At 45.0% G+C, this 24,367-nt stretch overlaps 4 protein-coding genes across 6 annotated transcripts in view; 3 read left to right on the plus strand and 1 right to left on the minus strand.

The window, feature by feature from the left end:
* Nucleotides 1-1,631: 1,631 nt before the first annotated feature.
* On the plus strand, nucleotides 1,632-2,737 carry LOC135115709 (pro-resilin-like). Its single transcript, XM_064032624.1, has 3 exons — nucleotides 1,632-1,742; nucleotides 1,969-2,046; nucleotides 2,151-2,737. The coding sequence occupies exons 1-3, from the start codon at nucleotides 1,731-1,733 to the stop codon at nucleotides 2,586-2,588; spliced, it is 528 nt and encodes a 175-aa protein (XP_063888694.1). The 5' UTR covers nucleotides 1,632-1,730; the 3' UTR covers nucleotides 2,589-2,737.
* A 3,415-nt stretch (nucleotides 2,738-6,152) lies between these two features.
* Nucleotides 6,153-7,559, plus strand: LOC135115708 (cuticle protein 8-like). Its single transcript, XM_064032623.1, has 3 exons — nucleotides 6,153-6,231; nucleotides 6,416-6,493; nucleotides 7,002-7,559. Exons 1-3 carry the CDS (start codon nucleotides 6,220-6,222, stop codon nucleotides 7,437-7,439), a joined length of 528 nt encoding a protein of 175 aa, XP_063888693.1. The 5' UTR covers nucleotides 6,153-6,219; the 3' UTR covers nucleotides 7,440-7,559.
* Nucleotides 7,560-16,430: 8,871 nt separating this feature from the next.
* LOC135115706 (pro-resilin-like) lies at nucleotides 16,431-18,667 on the plus strand. Its single transcript, XM_064032621.1, has 3 exons — nucleotides 16,431-16,490; nucleotides 17,441-17,518; nucleotides 17,969-18,667. The coding sequence occupies exons 1-3, from the start codon at nucleotides 16,479-16,481 to the stop codon at nucleotides 18,476-18,478; spliced, it is 600 nt and encodes a 199-aa protein (XP_063888691.1). The 5' UTR covers nucleotides 16,431-16,478; the 3' UTR covers nucleotides 18,479-18,667.
* A 3,987-nt stretch (nucleotides 18,668-22,654) lies between these two features.
* Nucleotides 22,655-24,367, minus strand: part of LOC135115712 (cuticle protein 7-like) — a 48,073-nt gene continuing 46,360 nt past the window's right edge. For 2 of the 3 annotated variants that reach the window (XM_064032626.1, XM_064032627.1), the window contains exons 2-4: nucleotides 23,866-24,015; nucleotides 23,247-23,366; nucleotides 22,655-23,124 (exon numbers count right to left, since the gene is read on the minus strand). In XM_064032626.1, coding sequence (XP_063888696.1) covers nucleotides 22,834-23,124; nucleotides 23,247-23,366; nucleotides 23,866-23,880 — 426 coding nt within the window. In that variant the 5' untranslated portion in view covers nucleotides 23,881-24,015 and the 3' untranslated portion in view covers nucleotides 22,655-22,833. The remainder of the gene's footprint in view (nucleotides 23,125-23,246; nucleotides 23,367-23,865; nucleotides 24,016-24,367) is intronic. The other variant, XM_064032628.1, reaches the window with a different exon arrangement.

The raw sequence follows: 24,367 nt of genomic DNA on the forward strand, positions 1-24,367 counted from the left end.
AGGTTGTTAGCGTCGGGTCAATAAGGAGGTTTACAAGATTTAGAAATATCTGTGGATGAGGATGATGGGTGAAAATAGGATGGAGTGTTTTATACAGGAATTACCAAAAGGGACACTTCTTGCACCTTCTCTTATTTTCTTATGTTCTTATGTTTCTTAATTGACCTATTTTTTTTCACCCTGTCGCTTATGTCTGGTATATAATTCATCCGCTTTGAGCTAATTAAGCAAAAACTTCCATATTTTTCATTCTATCGCTTTTATTAACATTTTCTTGTCTTCTCTCACATTGTTGCGAAGATAAACACAGTGAGATGGACAGACAGACAGACAGACGTCAACAAACGTATATATATATATATATATATATATATATATATATATATATATATATATATATATATATATATATATATATATATATATATATATATATACTCGTATATATAAACAAAACCATAGATGGAATAGAAGCTGGTACACACACCTAGGGAGACACAGATATAATATATAATATATATATATATATATATATATATATATATATATATATATATATATATATATATATATAGATAGATATATATAGATATACGAGTATATAGATATATATATATATATATATATATATATATATATATATATATATATATATATATATATATAGTAGAGAGAGAGAGAGAGAGAGAGAGAGAGAGAGAGAGAGAGAGAGAGAGAGAGAGAGAGAGAGAGAGAGAGAGAGAGAGAGAGAGAGAGAGAGAGAGAGAGAGAGAGAGAGAGAGAGAGAGAGAGAGAGAGAGAGAGAGAGAGAGAGAGAGAGAGAGAGAGAGAGAGAGAGAGAGAGAGAGAGAGAGAGAGAGAGAGAGAGAGAGAGAGAGAGAGAGAGAGAGAGAGAGAGAGAGAGAGAGAGAGAGAGAGAGAGAGAGAAAGCATAAAAAAGGAAGGAATTAGGCACGTGTATCCCGCTGTTTGTTTGTGATCGTGGCCTTTGCTGGCCGAGACTCCAAGGGTATTTCCTCGCCTGAAAGTAGGCCATAGGTATGTGTGTGTGTGTGTGTGTGTGTGTGTGTGTGTGTGTGTGTGTGTGTGTGTGTGTGTGTGTGTGTGTGTGTGTGTGTGTGTTTATATGTGATATATGAAACTAATATCTAAATACTTCCTCTCAGTTATCATCCTTACCATCAACACCATAACCTCAATCATCATCATCATCACCATCATCACAACCATTGCAGCAATAATCTTCCCATTCACTTATGCCGGCTGCCCATCTCTTCCAGGGCACCCGAGTAACACTCACTCGTCTCCTAAACCACCGGGTGCAACATTTCCCTCCGTCGCTGGCACATTTGCTGAGGCAGTTTCCTCTCCTCAGGTCGCAGCGTCGCGCCTCACTGTGTCCCCGTCCATCGCGTGCCCACGGGTCTTCAGTTGTCGCGGCGCCACAGCTGACAGACGCGTGCGCGGAATGGAATCCTGCAGGCGATACCTCAGGCATGTTACTGCCCACGATACTCTCTGGATCAGTATTTTCAAGGAGACTTCAAATTGGGGGCCATTGCAAAAGTGCACGTGTTGAAACGTTCTCTGACCGGAGGCATGGGCGGGCGGCTCCTTCCTATCAGCTGACCGCCACAAGAACGCGGAGTGACGTCACCGCCACACCCGCTATATAAAGCTGCCCGGAGAGCAGCTAGGCACAGTCAACCTTCAGACGGTCAAGAGTCAACATGAACACAAAGGTACGAGTAAAGTTGTCAGTTCCCTCAACTCAGGCAATGCAAAGTACCGACACGCCTCTCAGTCTGTGCCTCCATCAGGAGAACACAAGGACAGACGCCAGGAGACCTGCTGCTCTGTGCCGAGTGTGACAAAGAAATGCAGGGCAGCTTCATGCTTCCTTCCGCCCCTCCAGCAGTGACTCCTTCCCTCGCCGACACAAACACTGACGAGTGTCTCCTTTCGCAGGTCTTCTTCCTCCTGGCGGGCGTGGCCGTGGCCCTCGCTGCCCCTGACCGCCCCGCAACCAGCTACGGCGTCCCCAGGGTGAGCAGCCGAGACACACTTTTGTCCCCGTTCACATCATGCATTCACAAAACCTGCCCCCAACCACTCCGCCACCCCCTAATCCTTGCTCTCCTCCCCTGCAGGACTCCGGCTCCTTCGAGCACTTCCGCCCCTCCTCCGACTCCTTCGAGCACTCTGCCTCCTTCGAACACTTCCGCCCCTCCTCCTCCTCACGCTCCTTCGAGTCCTACGAGTCCGACGAGTCCACCGAGGCCAAGTACGCCTTCCAGTGGTCCGTGGAGGACGAGTCCACCGGCAACGACTTCGACCACCAGGAGGCCCGTGACGGCGACGACACCCATGGCGTGTACACCGTGAGGCTTCCCGACGGCCGCCTGCAGACCGTCACCTACATCGTGGACAGTGACGACGGCTACGTGGCCGACGTCAAGTACGAGGGCGTGGCTCGCTACCCCGACTCCCACTCCCGCGAGTCCTTCGAGTCCGCCTCAGGCTCCTTCGAGAGCTACGCTCCCCCCAGGAGGTCTTACTTCGCCCCTGACTCCAACGAGTCCAAGTAAACACTGAAGGAACCTCAGCTCCCGCCATGACTTCGCCTTAAGACCTTTCACACTTCGTCAAACACTTGTCTCTTCTCACTCAGTCTACTGTGACTGAGTGCCTCTTGTAAATTATTGCTTATTTATTTAATTAAACATTCTGGTTATTATTTTAAGTGTTTACTGAATCTCAATCACACCAAAAGTCCACCAATAACCTGGCGGCTTAGGGCGTGCGCTGCCCCGCCATGTGCACCACGCCAGCACCACCAGGCACACCACCACCCTGCATCCACACACCACTGCTATCATACCCGGAGCAGAGGGCGGCCCCGCACTGAACCCTCTTCCCCGACAACCCACACCAGTACACAGACCACCGCAGGGCGTCGCTGTGCCGCACCATCCAGTCGTGGCACCGCTGCCAGCAACCATCGCCTGGCAATGAAGATTTGGGAGGGCCGCTTCTCAGGTCTAGACCGCCCAGTGCCCTGCCCTCACGGCGAGGAGGGGCTGCAGCACGGCGCCCACGCGCCTCTCGCCGCATCTTCAGCACTCTTCCGTTGCAAGGATGGGATGTCAACTGAACAATGTCATTCTTCATTCTTCCGTAAAAAGTGTTCACAGAATCAAACAGGTTTTCCAGGCAACCTTTTAGCGCCTCGCCCGCCTGGCAGCCGCTCTTCTCACTGTTCTTGAGCTACAAGGATGGCATCCCAGCTGGGCCATTACCATCTTCACCCATAAGAAAAACACGAGTGATTCGATCCAAACACAGTTTTCTAAGTAACATTTCGGCAAGTCACACGCCTCGGTCCCCTCCTTGTCTAGCTCTTCTTCCGTAAGGATGATAGGTCAACTAAGCCGCTGCCGGTCTCCACCATCCACTAAAAAATAAATAAAAAGCTCAGGTAAATAATTATGCACAAGCAGGTTTTCTTGGTAAGTTTTATCCACGTATTTTTTTTATATATTCCTGGCGACACGGAGCAGCGCGAGGCGTCTCGGTGTCAAGTCCCCGACCAACTTTCGTTCCTCTGACCACAGTTAGTACAAGCACCACATAATAATAAAAATAAATTAATAAAAAACTATCCCAACCAAACCTAACTACAGGCAAACCTTCCTTCCTCACTTCGTCCCTGACCTTCCTCACAACACACCCACACAGTCATGGCGTCGCAGCAAGATCACGTCACTCATTTCAGACTTCAGCCTCACAACAGAGAGCACTTGGACTCACAGCACACAGGCCTGTGACTGCCTCATGGCGTCGAAACAAGGCGGCACCCGTACATTTCAAACTCACTCTGCATTTTGAGTCTACTATATGAGATTACTTAAACACTTCAGACTACTACGAGTATCTTACTGTAAACCATAAATTCTGAACACACACACACACACACACACACACACACACACACACACACACACTTAATCCTTACTGGTAAATACATACGAAAGATTTCTTTTTATAATGAATCCTACATAAAAATAAATAAATAAATAATAATAACAGCATATCTTGAAGACCATGAGCTAAAGAATACAAACCAATCACACACACACACACACACACACACACACACACACACACACACACACACACACACATACAGCATGCTATCCCCAGCACAAGCCCAAGTCATGACAGCAACACCTGCAAGTCACTGTGATCCACGAGCCAATACTGCATCCACCAATTACAGGAAAAACCAGATAAAGTCACCAAGTTCACAGAGTTTTTCAAGTGGTATTTAGATGATGAGTTATGACTGAAAGCTACCAAGGATGTTCTTGAAGAAGCCTCCTTGAACTACTCTGAAACCAGACCACAGGAGGAGGAGGAGGAGGAGGAGGAGGAGGAGGAGGAGGAGGAGGAGGAGGAGGAGGAGGAGGAGGAGGGAGACTTGGTACTTATGACAGTTTACAAGTGAAAGCCAATTTATGTATCTAGGTCATAAAAAATTGTGTCTTTGCTAAAATTACTTATCTTCTTCCTGTCCGCGTTGCCACCCTCGCCCCACCCACACCCACGCCCTCGCCTACGCCTGCCCACCGTATCAGTGGCCGTGCGTGGCCTGATGAGTGTTGCGTGGACAGGAAAGGAAGCTATTTGGGTATCTTCTGGAGCTCAGGGACAGTTGCACGTTCGACCAGTCTTTCATTATTGATAAATGTAGTTAATAGATTGTGATTTATTTAGTGAGTTAGGTCATTTTTAGGCCCTAATTGTATAGACACCTACATATGCATGCACAGTACATGTATAGATATATACGTACATGCACGCACATAAACATACACACATGAAAAATAAATTAATAAAGATAAAAAAATAAAAATAAATTACATGCATACATTCACGCACATAAAAAATAATGACACACAAAAATAAATGAATAATAATAATACGCACAAAATTATACATACGCGTACATAGAGCATAAAATATATATGTACGTGGGTATGTATACACGCATGTAGTATGTATATTCACCTACCCTTTATACACACTCCTGTACAACAAAGAGGAAGGAAAAACAAGCACAAAATACAATTCCATAAACCTCGCGCCTTATAAAATTGATTGCAAAAAATATTTACCGCAAAGTGTTTCTTAATTTCACTCCAGTGTCTTACAGAGAATATAAGAAAATATCACAAAATATAACTAACCTCATTTCAGTGTTATAAACCACACACGCAAATTGTTTTCTATCTTAACCATTGCTAATTTGCTGTACTGGTTTGGTAAATATCTATCTATCTGTCCATCTGTCTGTCTGTTTATCTATCTATTTGTCTATCTATCTAAATGTCTGTCTATTTACCAAGCTATCTATCTGTTTATCTAGGCATATATCTAGCATCTATCTATTCACTGTCTATTTCCAGCCAGATATCGAGGTTACCGGACTGGCAGCAGTGAGGGAGGTGTATGAGAAAGGTTTGTCAATTACACGCCAACAAATTTCATAAAAAAAAAAAAATTGTTGTTTAAATAAAATCAGTTCAAATTAACCTCAATATCTGAGTTGGGGAAGAACTACTTCTGTGGCCTCCAACTGAACTCTGCCATATTAGGACGGGAACTTTCGTCTGTCTATTCTTCGGCAAGTTTAGTGTACTATCTGTTATTTGCCTGTCCACGTGGATCCTTTGTTCCCGCAACACTGGAAAGGCGACGCGGTGCCCGGCTTGCTTAACACTAATCCGGTGTCAATGTAATATGCTTGGTGTGCTTGTCAGGGGCACCTCCAGCAGTAACAACTTTGGTCAATCCTTCGCCGCTTCAGAATATGAGCTGCCGATACAAAAACTCGTTCCCCAAGATCCTCACAATGAAACGAGCCAATTGCGAGGTGGAAAAACACGCGAGTGAAATTTAAATTAAAGTAATCTTCTGCTACGACTCTACACATACTTTTTTAGTCGCCTAATTGCTTCCGACGAGCTTAATTTATGCAGCGTTTCAAAAGTGGTCGTGTTGTAACATGTTCTTCGATGGCTGTCAGCGGGCGTGTCCTGTCAGCTGACCGCCACAAGAATGAGGCGCTGCCAGTGTGACGTCACGGCTCAATCCAGTATATAAGGCGAGGCGAGAAGCCACAGGACACAGTCAATCCTTAGACAGTCAGCAGTCAACATGAACACAAAGGTAAGTTGTCTTTTGGCTTAAACGAAATTACTGACAAGCCAAGTAATGCTAAGCCACTCAGCCTGTGTGCCTTCGTCAGGGAATGACTGGTACGGAAGTGGTAAAGAGCTTCCTGCTTCTTTCCGCCCCTCAAGGGACGCCTTCCCTCCTTCACATGAAGACTAATGAGTGTCTCCTTCTGCAGGTCTTCTTCCTCCTGGCGGGCGTGGCCGTGGCTCTCGCTGCCCCTGACCGCCCCGTGACCAGCTACGGCGTCCCCAGGGTGAGCAGCCCAGGCACTTTGTTGTCACCCCTACATTTTATGCTTGACCATCTAATTACGAAACACACACACACACACACACACACACACACACACACACACACACACACACACACACACACACACACCCTTGTTGTCAGTCCACTTTCTCTGGCAGCGGCAGCAATGCAGTTCTGCCAGCAACCCTCAGCAAAAAATGAGCCATTGCTAAACACTTCATACACCACAGCCTTACAGAGATTGAACCAGTGGCGGTCAGGAAGAGTGGAACGGTCACTGCACACGCCCCTCCCACCCCAAGGCCGCGCTTCCCTCTCCCTCCCTCCATTCCTCCCTCAGGCTTCCGTGTCCCCCCTCCCAACCACCTAATACACTCCCTGCCCCACTCACATGACCTCTGTTCAAGGTCACACCTCCCCCTCCCTGCTCCTACACAAAGTCACGTGCACCCCTCCGTGCTCCCTCCCCTTCCACACCACCACCTAACCCTTGCTCTCCTTCCCCGCAGGACTCCGACTCCTTCGAGCACTTCCGCCCCTCCTCCCGCTCCTTCGAGCGCTCTGCCTCCTTCGAACACTTCCGCCCCTCCTCTTCCTCCCGCTCCTTCGAGTCCTACGAGTCCGACGAGTCCACCGAGGCCAAGTACGCCTTCCGGTGGTCCGTGGAGGACGAGTCCACCGGCAACGACTTCGACCACGAGGAGGCCCGTGACGGCGACGACACCCAGGGCGTGTACACCGTGAGGCTTCCCGACAGCCGCCTGCAAACCGTCACTTACATCGTGGACGGTAACGACGGCTACGTGGCCGACGTCAAGTACGACGGCGTGGCTCGCTTCCCCGACTCCTACTCCCGCGAGTCCTTCGAGTCCGCCTCAGGCTCCTTCGAGAGATACGCTCCCCCCAGGAGGACCTACTTCGCCCCTGGCTCCAACGAGTCCAAGTAAACTCCTGACGACCCGGGCCGCCTCCCTTCGTCACTTGCCAGAACCTTCCCCTCACAAGACCCTCACTATGGATAACTTAACTAAATTATTTGTATTTATTCCATTAAATTATGAATGAGCTTCCATACTTTTCGCACACATTCCCAGGCCTAAACAACACTGCGCCACACGCTTCAGTCCACACCTGTGCAGAGTGAAGAGAAGCTCCGCCGCGCCTAAGAAGACCACGCCTGCCACACACAGGCGCCTCCCGTCCCTCCAGCACCGTCACCCTCAACACTCACTCTTCTCGCCTGCCGCTCACCACCAGCAGCTTGGTCACCATTGCTCTGACACCACGCAACAAGACTTTACCCACAGCACCAAGAGGCACAAAGGAGACCCAGCGTTTCGGGTGTCCTCACCACCGGCACCCAAACATTACCTCAACTCTTAGACACAACAACTCCCGAGAGAAACCCCACTAACTCAAAAGCTATACAGAAAAAAAAAAAAAAATTCAGGCGAAGCAATGGTAAGAAAATCTGCAAGTCTTTTTTTTTCTGTACCGACATAAGGGGGCAGGACACAAACCGGTACACATATTTTAAGACAAGACCCTGAAAGCACTCAAGACGTTAGCATGATTAGGTATGAGTCTGATGCTGTGTCTGCTATCACCACATCTAACACTGAATGTTAATGGCGCACTAAACCTTGAAGGAATGAGAGAGAGAGAGAGAGAGAGAGAGAGAGAGAGAGAGAGAGAGAGAGAGAGAGAGAGAGAGAGAGAGAGAGAGAGAGAGAGAGAGAGAGAGAGAGAGAGAGAGAGAGAGAGAGAGAGAGAGAGAATGATGTCATAAACGCGCCCTAATTTGTGTTCTGTTTAGGTGTGTGTGTGTGTGTGTGTGTGTGTGTGTGTGTGTGTGTGTGTGTGTGTGTGTGTGTGTGTGTGTGTGTGTGTGTGTGTGTGTGTGTGTGTGTGTGTGTGTGTGTGTGTGTGTGTGTGTGTGTGTGTGTGTGTGTGTGTGTGTGTGTGTGTGTGTGTGTGTGTGTGTGTGTGTGTGTGTGTGATTAACCAACACGCGCTAATTTCCTGATCCCTTTAACCCTTTGCTTGGCGTCCCGCAGGAAGGAGCCTTTATTCCACAACACGAGGAGGCGGGGGGAGGGGGTGAGCTGCGTGCCTTCGCCTCCTCTCCTTGAACCAATTAGGGAGATGCACAATTCCTGCCTTTTATTTATTCATTTATTTATTTTCACTCTACTTATTTTCCATTTCTTATTTTTATTTTCTTATTCCTATTTTTTTTCCTAGTTTTAATTCCTTCCTCTTTTAAGTGATAGTGTAGTATTTTATTATTTTCCTGCTTTCACTCGTTTATTTATTTCTTATCACTGGTTTTTCCTAGTTATTTTCCTTTCCCCCCTTCGATTTTTTTTTTATTTTGTTTCCTTCCCTTTTCCTTTCAGTAGTTTTCTTATCACTAATCTTTCCTAATCTGTCTCTTTAAGACTACTCATATTCATTTACTTTTCTTAATTCCTTTCCTTTCATGCCTCCTGCCCTTCTTGTTCTTAATTCCTTACTTAACTATTCTAGCACTATTTCTATGCACCCCACTGTAATTCGTTTCTCTTTCTATTACCTGTACTTTTAACCAATTACACCCTTTTACATTTCCCATTAACACGCATAAAAACTAAGTACATTCAACCAAGTACATTCAACCAAGTACATTCAACAACTAACTTGAACACAAATTTATTCCTTTAGGGACAAGCTGTAGATTCTGTAATAACGTTCATGCAGTTCAAGCTCAGATGTCACAAAATAAATAAATAAATAAATAAATAAAAGTGTGTATGATTAAATAGATAAACAAATAAGAAAAAGAGAGAGGGGAAAAAAAAGTCCAGTTCGAGTCATGATGCAAAAAATAAATAACAGGATGTAAAAGTAAATACATAAATAACAAACACACACACAAATAAATTAATAAATAAATAAATCCCACAGTATATACGTAAAAAGCTCCTGCCGACAACGAGGGGCCGCTGGGGTCAGTCTGTCCCGTCAGCAAGTCCAACCCACAACCCGCCATGATTCCCGACTCGTCCTTCATCCGCAGTTTGCCTCAGCGTGACTCGTCAACAACTTTTGGCCATTATTCTGAAACGCCTTCCTCTCCCCACGACTATTATCAAAGGCCACAGGAATGACTGCCCGGTTCTTAAGTGTGTTCTTCCTTTTATAATTGTAGATATCTTGTTAATCTGTCACTAGAATGATGAAAATAACATCTTTAAGAAACTATGAAGCCTCAACTAGTTTTTTTTTTTTCCTAACCCTTTCACTGCTATTCGGTACATCCTTCCTTAATTACTCATGACTCCGAGACATCTTTATTTGTTGTATAGACACCTCTAGCCTTTAAACTGGGTGGAAAGTGCAAAATCTATTCTTTTTAATCCCCTTGTTTCTTGTAGATGTTGGTGAAGATTTCATAGATTACTTCTGGTGCTGCTAATTGTCTCGTGTCGCAGTCAAAGGGTATTGCAGTAGTGGAGGTGCGGCGCAGGAGTGTTTCAGACTGTGGTCCTTAGTCTACTATCGTCTCGTCTTGCCTCACACCAGGACTGCACGTTAGCATCGGGAGAAGACTAGTTTGGAGGGATTTAGCAATCAGATAACTCAGTACTATATCTAATATGGTAAATATTTATCTTCCTAACTGTTTCTACTAGTCTCAGTCTTCTCTTTTTTCTCAGTCCGAAATAACTCGTTTCTTCTTGCTCTTTTGTTCAGTATATCCACCTGTATATTTATTTACGAGGTGTGATGATGTTAAGCGCACAACTTTCATAAGACCTATAAAACTGTAGTCCTTTATATTTCTTCCTTTTACTAAATCTGAAACCGCTTTTTTTGTTTTCTTTTCCATACTTCAAGATACTAACTATGTATGTTTTCTTGCTAAGTCTGGTGATGCTTTCATATTACAAGATAGGAAAAGAACTGCAATCCCGTTTATTCACCTTTTTTTGCTAATACAAGATGCTAGTTTTTGTTTTCCATTAATTCACTGTAACCATCTCCGTTTATTTATTAAGTCTGATGATGCTAACATAACTTTCTTGCAATAAGACACTACACTATTTACAAAAGCAAGTCTGGTGATGATGAAACAGCCACGCGGGATTAAGAACACCTCTTGTACCTGCCAATCAACCTGCCACGGCTCATACTAATGTGAGGCTGTGGTGTACCAGGTGAGCTGGTGAGGTCAGGTGCGTAATGTCAGGTCAGGTAAGCAAGGTGAGGTTAGGTGCGTTAGATGAGGTCACTTATGTAAGGCCAGGTCAGGTACGTGAGATGAGGTCAGTTAAGATAAGGTCATGCACGTTAGGTAAGGTCAGGTACAAGTGGTAAGGCGAGGTCAGATCTGGTAGCAAGGTCAGGTTAGGTACGTACTGTTAGGTCAGTGAGAACAGGAGATGAGGTGAAGTAAGGTAAGTAAAGTGACGTCAGCTAAAAATATAAGGTCAAATAATGAAATGAGGTTAGGCGCATTAGGCGAGGTCAGGTGTCAGGTCAGGTCAGATAAGTAAAGTGGTGTCAGGTAAGATGAGGTCAGATAAGATACAGTTAAGTAACGAGGTGAGATCATTAGTACAGTCACGGTCAGAAATTAATTAAGCTGCCTTTGTGTTCAGCTTTCCTTCAACCTGCTCAACTTGCTTTGTCCTCTGCGTTGTCCCTCAGTGTTAAGTCTTCCGCTGTGCCTGCAATGTACCAGTTATCGGGTCAGAGGACTTGAAGAACCCTAAGGAAAATGTTACGGAGGCTTTCAACATCTGTAATGATTGTCTTTATAAGTGTTTGTTTATTGTTTTTCTGTTTGTCAATATTTATCCCGTTCAATAGTTCAGCGACACATCAGACCGCACACACACACACACACACACACACACACACACACACACACACACACACACACACACACACACACACACACACACACACACACCTACACACACACACACACACACACACCTACACACACACACAATCCTTCAATCTACTGATCATGCAACGCTCCAGTTACCTCACCCCGAAATGACACACACACACACACACACACACACACACACACACACACACACACACACACACACACACAGACATTGACCAACATATGACGAGACACAAGCTAATATAAATACAAACGTAACTCTTACATCTCTTTACAATTATACCTTTATCTGACCTCCACTTTTATGCGGGTTACACACACAAAAAAAAGACAAACATTCACCTGCATTTGTTTAGAGATCAATTTTCCCATACGTAGAAATACAAGAAGGAATACTGGAATTGATTACGAGTAGGAAAAAAAATGGACACTCACTCGCCGCATTCCTATACAGTGAGGTAAGGAGGGAAAGGGTAAACTTGCAACACACCCAATGCCAGAATTCGTAAACGTTTCACCGCTTTATCTCCGCTGCATTTAAGAGGCTCTAGCGGAGGTTACTGCCGCTTTCCTTGGCTGCGATTCTAGTGATAGTTGAACAAGATTTCCGCAACGTTAGGTGAAAAAACAGCCAGAACTTGACCGTTGAAAATAATCGTTAAGCTTTTAAGAATATGAATTTGAGTTTCCTCGCATTTCAGGAACTCAGACTTACGAGTAAGTTGATTTTCAGGGCACTGTTTAATTACCACTCTCTGAAGTGAACAGAACAGAAGCTCACTCACAAACGAGGTGAAAAGAAGGAAAAATGACGCCTTGCTCTTTCAGTGTCTTTGCATTTCAACAACTCCACCGCCCTTGTTTTGGGCACCAGTTAATTATCAGCATCTTGAATGAACAGAGTAAAAAAAAAAATTACTCACAAATGATGTAATAGAGAGAAAAAGATTAACTACTCCTCATACTTAGGGCACCAGGTAATCATATCTCCCCTGAATGAACAGAATAGAAAATCAATCACAAATGAACCAAAAGAAAAAAAAATCATTTACTCTCCTAAATAAACAACAGAAAACCACCAGAAAGGAACGAAATGAAAAAAAAAAAAACTCTTAGAGCGCCAATTCAGAACAGAAATCATCCTCACAAATTAAGAGAGAGAAAAAAAAAAAATCCTGCCTGTTACACTTAGGGCGGAGTGAACGAGAAGGTGGACCGCGCCGGTAAGTGTGCCGTGACCCAGGACAGGTGTGGGTATAATTGCAACCTAACCTGCCTGCCTACTTTGTGTACTACTACGCCCTGAATACTTTTGTTCTACCTGTACATCTATCTATTACAATTCCTGCATCTCTTTATCTCTTCATTATAAGTCTGTGGGTCGACTTAATTGGCAATATATTAGCGAGTTGGCTTATTGTTTTTATTTATTTTATTTACTTCAGCCTTTCCTTTCTGCTTATTTAATTGCTGAATATAGAACATGAACTGGAACTGAATCTCTCTCTCTCTCTCTCTCTCTCTCTCTCTCTCTCTCTCTCTCTCTCTCTCTCTCTCTCTCTCTCTCTCTCTCTTGATTTAATGGTCACTGAGGCAACTTTTTGCTTTAATTGCAAGAAAAGAAGTATAGTCATCCATTACTGAGAATAACATTTGTCTGAGTTCTTTAATTTTTCTTTTTAATCGATTATTCCTAACGTTTAAATGACAAATCAACCAGTCAACTTCTCCCTCTTCCTCTCTCTCTCTCTCTCTCTCTCTCTCTCTCTCTCTCTCTCTCTCTCTCTCTCTCTCTCTCTCTCTCTCTCTCTCTCTCTAGCCCCCCCCTTCCCCCCACGTCTCTCTCTTCCTGCCTCTTCCGTGAACACCTCAGCGCTTTATCAGGAAAGTTGTTCTCCTTCCTCACCTACATCCGCTTCCCCCTCCTGTGTGCTTCCGCGGTCCACACAGGAACACAACACTCACAGGAACACACCACACATGCATGCATTAGTCTGCCTTGCTGGGAAGTGGAACAGTGCCATTAGCGGGAGAGAGAGAGAGAGAAAAAAAAAAAAACACTGCAATGGACAAAAAAAGAGACATATTTCATTTACGTGTGAAGGAAGCTGGTCAAGGGAACAAAAAAGTATATAGATAAACAAAAAAATTAAGTCCTCTCTCCTCTCTTAATTGCCAGTTCCCTAAGAGCCTCAGAGAAAAACAAAAAAACAAAAGAGCATTGCAACAGCATAAGACACTCAGTTCGCTACTACCAGCCACTGTAATATGGGACGTACCGCTGTAGCATTGAGCACCAGCAGCAGAGCACACGGTACACAGAAGAACACAAGAACATAAGAAATAAGGGAAACAGCAAGAAGCGACCAGGATTACACGTGGCAGTCCCAGTATGAAATAAACCTACCTATTTCCACCTATGATCTCCATTCATAAACCCGTCTAATCTTCTCTTAAAGTTCCCTAACGTCATTATACATTCCATAGCGCATGACACAGCGAGGGAGGACACTACAACACAAGACATTAATTTCCTTATCACCAGGTAGGGCAACACAATACGTACCCTTGTAACACGGAGTAGTAATAAAGCAATATAGTTAGTGAAAATATACATCATTACACATTTCATAGCGAGTGCCAGTGTGTTGTGACCTTGCTGCCACGCACCTTTACTCTTTTGCCAGTAAATAAATAGAAAACCTTAACTTTCTTCTTTTCGTTTGGTGTATAAAGCAGCAGGGGCGGTGGAGGCAAGTTTCTCTTATCATTATTGTTACTATTAAGCTCTTTTTCTCCTTGGCCTCAGTATCTCCGTTTTCTATAAGGCAATAATCAAGTGGACGGGGAGGTGGGGGGCACTGAGATCAAACAAATGCAGCGAGGTAAACTTTTGTTCGTCATGGTCAGCTGTTTTTTTTGTTTGATTTTACTGACTTTAATTATCTTGTATTTTATTTATTTGCTTACTTAAAAAGATGATGAATTGATGACCCCATATTTAGCTACAGGAAGCTGACAGGCAACATTTATGTGTAGATTGATAGACAGATAGATAGATATATAGATTGATGGATGGATAGATAGATAGATAGATAGATAGATAGATGGATGAACGAATAGATGGACAGATAGATAGATAGATAGACAGATAGATAGATAAAGGATGGATGGCTAGAAAGACTGAAACAGACAGACAGATGAATAGATAAATACAGACAGACAGACAGACAGACAGACAGACAGACAGATAAACAGATAGCTAAATAGATAGAAAAACACGCGTAACATGAACTTATATACATACCCAATTACCTTACAAATTATTTCATTACTTACGTACTTAATTAGTTTCCTTTCGTCTTCCATCCTCCTGACCTACATCCCTCGTGGTCAAATCTGCTGCCGCTGCTCTTCTTTGAGGCTAAAATGTTCAACCTCTCATATCACTGAAGGCTTAGCTGATCGGCCCCTCCCTTGGCGATGCAGGTAAACAGACTTAGGAGTGACGTTTTGGCAGAGGGTCACATTCAGAGCCCCGTGACCCGGTGACTCGGGGAATTGGGTTGATGAGAAACGTGTAGGTATCCGTTATCGTTGGGTCACTCTCCGCGAAAGCTTGAATATGATAAGCTTGAAAATGGAAAGCTTGAAAATTGGCCAGTTTGAAAATTGGGCAGGTTGAAAAATGCGTAGGTTGAAAATTGACCAGCTTGAAAATTGGCCAGCATGAAAATTGATCAGTTTGAAAATTGGCCAGCTTGAAAATTGATCAGCTTGAAAATTGGCCAGCATGAAAATTGATCAGTTTGAAAATTGGCCAGCTTGAAAATTGATCAACTTGAAAATTGGCCAGCTTGAAAATTGATCAGCTTGAAAATTGGCCAGCATGAAAATTGGCCAGCTTGAAAATTGGCCAGCATGAAAACTGATCAGCTTGAAAATTGATGAGCTTGAAAATTATGCAGCTTGAAAACTGGCCAGCTTGAAAATTGATCAGCTTGAAAACTGGCCAACCTGAAAAATAACAAGTTTTCGACAGGATTTGCACTCAGGTCAGCAAGGTCACCACGCCCCAGCGCTGACCACCCGGCCACCGCTGACTGACAAGTTCTACTCACATTCAGAGGCAAGGGATGACGACAGCCGGGAAAGGAATATCAGGTTGCGTGGATTAAATGTGACAGTTATCTTTTATCTTGTCTTTCTTTTATCTTGTTTTCGTAAAGTCATCTTGTGTTGTGCATCTAATGTTAAGTAAAGTGATCACGTCCTCTCTTATCTTCTGTATTGTGTTTTAGAGTTTTTATAAAATTATCTTAGTATTTTTTTTTTTTTTTTTATGTATTTCATGTAAAAATAAAGCTATCTTCTCGCAAGTGACTTGATGGTATCATTTTATATTACCTCGTGTTATCTTATAAGCTTTTTTCCTCATCTTATGGCTCCTTTCCCTCATTTCACCTTATTGCGTCCCCTCATCTTATAACACATCCTTATCTTATCTCGTAACCTTTTCTTGTCCTACCTCCGAACCCTTCCTTATCTAATCTCGTAGCCTTTATCCTTATCCTGTCCTAACTTACAGCCTTTCCTTATCACTTAACCTCTACAATCAGCGTGCACACTCTGGCCGGGCCGTGTGGGTGGAGGGTGGGGCGGGGCGGGGGCTATATATCAACCTCTACAATCAGCGTGCACACTCTGGCCGGGCGGTGTGGGGTGGGGTGGGAGATGGGGCGGGGCGCTATACTCCGCCAATTCTTGTAGAAAGCTAGTGAACCAGATCCCGGAGTACCTGCTTTTTTACGCAGGTGTTATGACAAGAGTAACGGCCTCGATTCCTACATCGGAGGGAACTTGTGAATATAGGACAAGGGTGTGTTACAAAATATAGGGTTTGGAAACACTGGAGGCGCCGATAGCTGGACCAGGGCGGGACGGGACGCGCGGGTACAGTTCACCGTCCCGCGGCAGCACAACGAAGAGGTGGAGCCGCTGTGACGTCACCCCGATGATTCGTATATAAGGAGTAGCAGGTGAGGGGCAGGTACAGTCAATCAACAGACGGTCAACAGCAAACATGAACGCTAAGGTGAGTGACGGCACAGCTGGTTCACACAAACATGACTCCTGAATACCTTTGTCTTAACGCACTGAGAAACACGGTTATCTTCTGAGGTTTCTGAGGTAACCTGGGCATACCTTAATTGCACAGGTAAAGTTTCAATAGCAGATAGTCGTGGTTGAGATATAGTTGACTGATATATATACTAATTACTGATACATTTTTTTTTTTTTCGGTTACACCATGAGTGTTTTTCTTGTCTTTTAACCCAGTAAGAGAATAATTTTGTTCCAGTGTCACGAAAACAGCATTAATTAGCCTAGCACTTTGCATGTCGCGTGTTTAAAGACCTGAGCATTATAAGAATTGAGTATATTTCAAGTGACACTCTTGCGCTGTACCATATGATAGTTTGTTTTTTAACGAAATAAGACAAATGCTTAATCTTTGTGAGGTTTTATAAACGGTAGCCTCTAACTGTACCTCGTTTGATAACAGATGTTTTCTATTGCAATGCAACGCATGATGAGACTGACGGACTGATACAGTCTTGCTTATATTATACATATACTCTTGATTAGCTAACTTTTTTTCTTCATCTTCTTGACGCAATGTATGAAACTTGATATTTCCTAGGATCCTGTAAATATTATGTTGTTCAAGTACACCTCAGTGACTGGGAATGAGTAGGAGAGCCCAAGCTGGGGCAGGGGTACTGTGGTCAGCATTCTTAACGTTTTGTTCTCTCATAAGGACAATGTTTCGGAGGATACAGTGGTGACGAGTCGTACTGTCATACGTGTTTATCCCATTAAAGAAGTAGAAATCAAGCTTAACTATCACTAGGATTATGAAAACAACTATGACTGTTAAACAAGATGAAATGAGACGCCAGAACGCAAGAATAGGAACTTATGAACTGTCTTAAGCTTCGACTACATGTCTTCCTCGGACTAACCAGTGCCTCCCTCCCCCAGGTCTTCTTCATGCTGGTAGGTGTGGCCGTGGCCCTCCCTGCCCCCGAAAAGCCCGTCACCAGCTACGGCGTCCCCGCGGTAAGTATCTCACAGACCCTGTGGTCATGAAGTATTCGATCTGTCAATCACTCACTCAGTTTGTCAAATCTTAGTCCTCGATCAGTGTACTTTGTTTTCCCACACACACACACACACACACACACACACACACACACACACACACACACACACACACACACACACTTTCTCCAGCAGAGGCTACAACCTTGGTCTTCCTGCGACAATATCATAAAGTCTCAGCAGTCTCGTAAACTGGCGGCATTTAGCGTTATCAGACACATGTTCAAAACAACCCAGGCGGGGAAAAACTGGACCTGCTACTTGGCAAACAAACCCAACCCTGACTAAGGGCACGCCGCCTCGCCTCGCTTCTGCACAGTCACGGTGCCTCTTCCCTACCCCCTCCCCCCATCACCCCATGCTGCTGCCCCTTGACGCACTTCTAACAGACGTCTTCCTCCTCGCCAGGCCTCCCACGAGTCCTCTTCCTTCGAGCACTTCTCCCCCGCCTCCTCCTCCTTCGAACACTCCGGCCAGGACTCTGCCTCCTTCGAGAGCTACCGTCCCTCCTCCGCCTCCGGCTCGGGCTCAGACTCAGGCTCCTACGAGTCCTACGAGTCCAGCGAGGCCAAGTATGAGTTCGAATGGTCCGTGGAGGACGCCTCCACCGGCAACGACTTCGGCCACAAGGAGGCCCGTGACGGCGACTACACCCAGGGCGTGTACACCGTAAGGCTTCCCGACACCCGCCTGCAGACCGTCACTTACGTCGTTGAGGGCGACAAAGGTTACGTGGCCGACGTCAAGTACGACGGTGAGGCTCAGTTCCCCGACTCCTACTCCCGCGAGTCCTACGAGTCCCGCGAATCCTTCGAGTCCTTCCACTCTGGCTCAGGCTCCGATGAGTCCGTTGAGGCTGTGTACGCCCCTCCCCCACGCACCTCTTACGCCGCCCCTGACTCTAACGAGTCCAAGTAAACTGTGACGGAGTCTCCCTGAGGCCACGAGCCCCGGCGACTCGCGGCCTCTGGTTCCTTTCTTGCCTAATCAAAGTATGTTAAGTCTTCACGCTGTGCTGCCATCTCTTCCCGATCTCTGTCCTGTGTTTACGAGTATATTATTATCTATGTATTGCTATTTATTGCGAAATAAACTATAAGTGTTACCTTTTATACTATTCTTTGCCAGAAGCATCCCACCAGGACACCCTTACCACAGGGGCCACGCCAGTGCACACTGGAGGAAGGTCACACACGCGGTCACGCCTCCCACAGGTCACTCACACCACCACAGGGAGGGTGTGGCAGCTGCTCATCACCGTCCTGCAGCTCTCAACACGTGGCTGTGTGGCTCGCTGCCCGGGACTGTCTAATCCTCAACCTTTATTCTCAAACAATTTCTAGCCATTTTCAAAAGCCCCAGAGGTGATCATTGGGTTTCCATGATGGCTCTCCCAGTGACGGTGCAGAACTCTTGTTAAACTCTCACTGAAATGATGAAAACACCTTGAAAGACTAGCGACTTCCACTGTGGGCTGTCAACAGCAGTCACACGCCGCGAGGTTTGATTGGGAAAGCACTGCATGATGACCAGCCTCAAGTGTTCATACTGGATGTAAACACTTGAAATAAACAAAAATTCTCACAGGGGAACACTCTTGGCGCCGGGAGACACACATACTACGGTTTCTCTTCAGTCCTACTTAACCCTTTCAGTGTCCCAACTTTGTTCGAGATTCCACCACAATGTATCAAGTCCAAGATGTTTGTTTGTGGTAGTGAAGGCGTTATAAATTCTGATTACTCGTTTAGCTACTGTCATGTATGTCTATTTACTCTGTTCTGGTTAATAAAGGTGGTTTTATGAAGCCTGAACTTTGGCTCTGTTACTGAAAGGGTTAAAGTTTTGGTGTAATTTTGAAGTACATTTAAGGAAAGCAGAGATGTTTCCTTTCTTTCTTTCTTTCTTTCTCTCTTCATGTAGTGATTGATTGCTTCATTCTTATTTTACTTATTTTTTATTCATTTTTCTATTTAACCATAGTTTTACTTTCATTTTATTCTACTCAGTTATGTTCATTTGATTTGAATTTATATAATGATTTACTTTGCTTGCTTTTATCGTTTCTATCATTATGTTTTTCCCCGTGTAGCTACTCAAACCAAGACACACCAAACTGTCACAAGCAGCCAGTGTTATTTACCTCTCACCGTGGCTCCCTATCTAGTTCTGTGTCAGTCCTACTTTTATTTTTTTTGTCATCCATCCCTGCAATGACGCCCCGAGCACACTGGCCTGGTCCACTCAAGCAGAACACGCCCACAGCATCACCACCCTCGCGCATCACTCCTGTGCGGGTCTTCGGGTGAAAGTGGACGCGTTAAGTAACATGCACGGGGTGAGTAAGGTCATTATCATAGCGAGAATACTGACCTATAGTAATGCTGACCTATAGACTACAGTGTTTCTTCATATTCACCGCTACTGGTATTACTGCACACACACACACACACACACACACACACACACACACACACACACACACACACACATACGCACTAAGTACAGGATAAAGCATTAATCCTTTTCTTATTATAACCTATACGAAATTCTTCCTATAATCTATCCCTATCAACGTTTTCTTTACCTTTTTTTTATAAGTGACTTGACAATAAACAAAAAATTATCTACCAGTACAGGAAGGGTCCATGTATCTATTCTTTAACGCCGTACAGCTCCTTTTCGTTATGTCCTTTTTATATAGAGATGTTGATGTTTAGTAGTGAAGGACAGATTTACTGATGAGGACCCGAGATGAAGACCTGAGTTTGTCCTATTGAGAAAACTCTACTCTGATATAAGCTTGAGTGGTGACAATGCAAACGTGTGTGTGTGTGTGTGTGTGTGTGTGTGTGTGTGTGTGTGTGTGTGTGTGTGTGTGTGTGTGTGTGTGTGTGTGTGTGTGTGTGTGTGTGTGTGTGTGTGTGTGTGTGTGTGTGTGTGTGTCATTAGTTTTCACTTTTTTTTTTCATTAATATTTTATACCAGGTTAGAGTTTTCCCAATAGTACATGTAACTTTGCACGCTAATAGTCTCCCCTCTACCGCTGACGACAGAAAACGTGTAAGCTTCCAAGCTACGGAAGAAAACGAGCACATATATACGCAAACTAATATATTTCAAAACAACCTGCTTCCTTCCTTGACTCCTTTACTTAATTCTCTTCCGGCTGTTCCCAGATGAGGTCTCTGCATGCTCCTCTGAATCCTGACCATGCTCTCCTGTCTCTAACCCCAAAAATCATCCGTCGCCAAGTGTTCCCTCCTCCTGCTCCCCTCACTGCCCCTTCTCCATGTAGTTCTTAGCCTTCCCCTCGATCCTACTCCTGCCACCTCCCCACACACCAGTCCTAGAGGTTATTGCGTCCTTTGGTATTCTCTCTACGTGTCCCAGTCATTTCTCTGTCTGTCCTTTATCCTATTCTTCCTTCTATTGTATCCTTCACTAAATCAGTTTCATATCCTGTTCTTCCTTTTATTTCATTTGTAATTTTGTTTTGTTGTCTTATTCGGCTCTCTCTTTTAAAACAGTATATTTCGTATGTCATTTCTTTTTTATTTTCCTCTTCACTACACCACCCTAACATCACCCTATGAAACTCTTCTCCCTTCCCACGTCACCTTACGATATACCTGTCACCTTAACGTCACACTTGTCACCCTCCTACGTTACAGAAAACACCTCACTACTTCAGCTATCACCCTAACCCCATCAACCCTAACGTGACCCTGAAACACACCTGTCACCCTCACAACACTCTAGAGACAACTCACACTATGAAAGCAGCTGTCACCCTATCCACACCCTTGCTAAGACCGTGCACTCAGGGGACGCTCGGCAAGGCTTGAGTCCCACGTGTCTCTAGTGATGGCAAGTGTAATGAGCCAGCCAGTGGTGATAGGTGACGGCTGAAATAGTTAGTAGTAATGAGTTTAGTTCGTAAGGATGATTGATAAGTGGAAGGTGTAATAAGTGATGAGTGATAGTGAGTGTAGTTTGTAATGAGCTTCACGTGTTGGTTAATAGTTGGTAAGTGATAAGCTGCAATGAGTTCAGGCCGTAACGAGGCGGTGGTGGGCCTGACGATCATCAACGCGACCGGAAGACAAAGCGACGATGAACGAAACGCAACACTGAACAATGAAAAAAAATAAATAAATAAAATAAAATAAATAAATAAATAAATAAATAATAATAATAATAATAATAATAATAATAATAATAATAATAATAATAATAATAATAATAATAACCGAGGCAAATAAAAAAAACTCACTGATTTTCGTAACCGTCGCAGTGTGGTAAGCTATGCAAGAGTAACTCGAATCATCTTAATTCATTACAGGAACACTTACGAACGTGGGAGCGCTGTGAACTGTGGCGCCAACACTCACCTGGAAAGGAGGAGAAAAAGTATATGAGTGACTAGTGAATGCTGTTCTGCTTTGGAATATTAATTAGAGAACCTGCAAGAAACCAGCAAGCATACATGTGTCAGCCCCAGTAGGAAACACACACACACACACACACACACACACACCTATGTCCGCCTGTCATTCTCATCTATAAATCCATCTAATCTTCCTTTAAGACTGTTTTTTTCATGGCTTAGGCACAAAACTAGAAAACAAAAGCCTGTGTAGCTCCTCCCGGAAGATTGAGAGAGAAACCCAGCACAGAATATCCGTCAGCTGTGCGTCTCCGGCAGGGCCTCGGGAAAGACGCGTCTCCCACCAGCCCGAAAGAAGACACTCAGAATGCTTAGCAGGGAAGCCTCTGGGTAAGTAAACACACACCTTCCTTCTTGGGACAATTCCCTGTTTACAAGTTGACTCTCCACCCAGTAATTATGACAAGTAACGCACATTGAATTAAGTCCTAAAATTATCAGAGGACAGGGAAGCACCGATGACTCATAAAAATAATTCAATGGAAACTGTCCGGAATGACTCACACTAAACTAATCACGTGTAAACTCCACGTGTAAACAAAACAAAAGACAGTATCGTTGAAACCTTAGTGCAGCAGCCACCACTGGTGATGACTGCAAGTGCAGCTTTTGTTGTTAATGAGAGGAGGAAAGAAGACCCATACTTCGCCAGGAAATAGTTTAATAATCGAAAAGCATCTATTTGTACAGAGGCTCGCTACTCCTGCAGGCTGGCGGGCTGAGGGTGTCCTTGGCGCAGCAGTCAGCGGGACACAAGCGACAGAGCATCACGAGATCGACGGAACTTTTGATTGTTGGAGACACGACGCCACGCGGCCAGTGCTCACCCATAGTGCGGGGCGGGGGTGTAGGCCGGGGCGGGGGTGTAGACTGGGGCGGGCCTGTAGGCAGGGGCGGGGCTGTAGGCAGGATACTGGGCCTCTCCGGAATAAGTGACCTCCGCCACGAATCCTGAGTCGCCGTTGACGTAATAGTTGACGTGCTGCAGGCGGCCGTCGGGCAGCTGCACGTAGTAGGAGCCCTTGGTGTCGTAGCCGTCACGACTCTCCTGGTGGCCGTAGTCGTTGCCGAGGCTGTCTCTCACTGCGTAGTCGAACACGTAGCGGGGCACCTCCTGTTTGGGGCGGGACGAGGCAGAGTGAGGGGAACATGCAGCACAAAAGAGAGGCAACACAGCAGCTGTTGTTGTCACACAGCAGCGTCACTCCCTCACAAACAGCGAGGAACAACACTCACATTATAGGCGGGGACTGGTCTGTAGATGGGGGCGGCGTCGTAGCTGGGAACTGAGTAGGCGGCCAGGGGACCAGAGGGGGCAGCGAGGGCCGTGGCCACGAGGGAAAGGGTCACGAGGAGCTGCGGACAATACTAGGTCACTCCAGGAACACTGCCTGTGACACCCGCCCACACCACCCCGCTCTCACCACCAGAACGGTAGAGAACTGAGAGGACACTTCAGGAGACCCAAGTGGCGCCTCAGTCTTCTATACCACAATTAATCAAGCATTTATTAACTAAGACCTAAACAAACAACACCCAGGAACACTTCCTGTGACGCTCCCGCCCACACCACTTCGTCCTCACCACCGAGGGGCAGAAGACTGAGGGAACACTTCAGAAGCCCCAGGGGGCGCCTCTGTGCCTTCATAACGCAGATGATTAGAAATTTATTGAGTATTCTGACTAATTACCAAGGAACAAGAAGACTGGAGACCCCTTCTTAAACTAATACACATTCATTAACTAATTCCTAAGGGTGTGACACCTAAAATACACCAAAGTACCCTACAAAATCCAAAAAGACCCTTAACCTCATCTTTGACCCGTGACCCAAGTTGTGGGAGCGTGACCTGACCTGCTGTACCTTCATGTTGTTCTCTCGGCGGCGGTGAAGGCAGGAGTGGCGATCTTCAAGCGAGTGAGCCTTATATACTGAAGCAGCGGACGCGGCGGAGACTGGGTGGCGAAGAGAGGAGAGAAGAGAAGGGAGGAGAGGAGGAGGAGACTGGGGGAGATAAAATTAAAGATTACGAGAAGAATACGTAAAAAAAAGTTGTGGAGAGAGAGAGAGAGAGAGAGAGAGAGAGAGAGAGAGAGAGAGAGAGAGAGAGAGAGAGAGAGAGAGAGAGAGAGAGAGAGAGAGAGAGAGAGAGAGAGAGAGAGAGAGAGAGAGAGAGAGAGAGAAAACACTATGGTCATTTGAGACACGACATAAATGAGAGAATTAAACAAAGCCACAAGAATGTTTGCACAATTTCGATACACGAGGTCAATAAAGTAAAAAAAAAGAAAAGTAAAAAAAAAAAAAAGCAATAAAACTTAATCACTCTGGGAAACAAACGTGATAAACAAAAAAA

This window comes from Scylla paramamosain, chromosome 29, assembly GCF_035594125.1.
Source record: "Scylla paramamosain isolate STU-SP2022 chromosome 29, ASM3559412v1, whole genome shotgun sequence".
Lineage (NCBI taxonomy): Eukaryota > Metazoa > Arthropoda > Malacostraca > Decapoda > Portunidae > Scylla > Scylla paramamosain.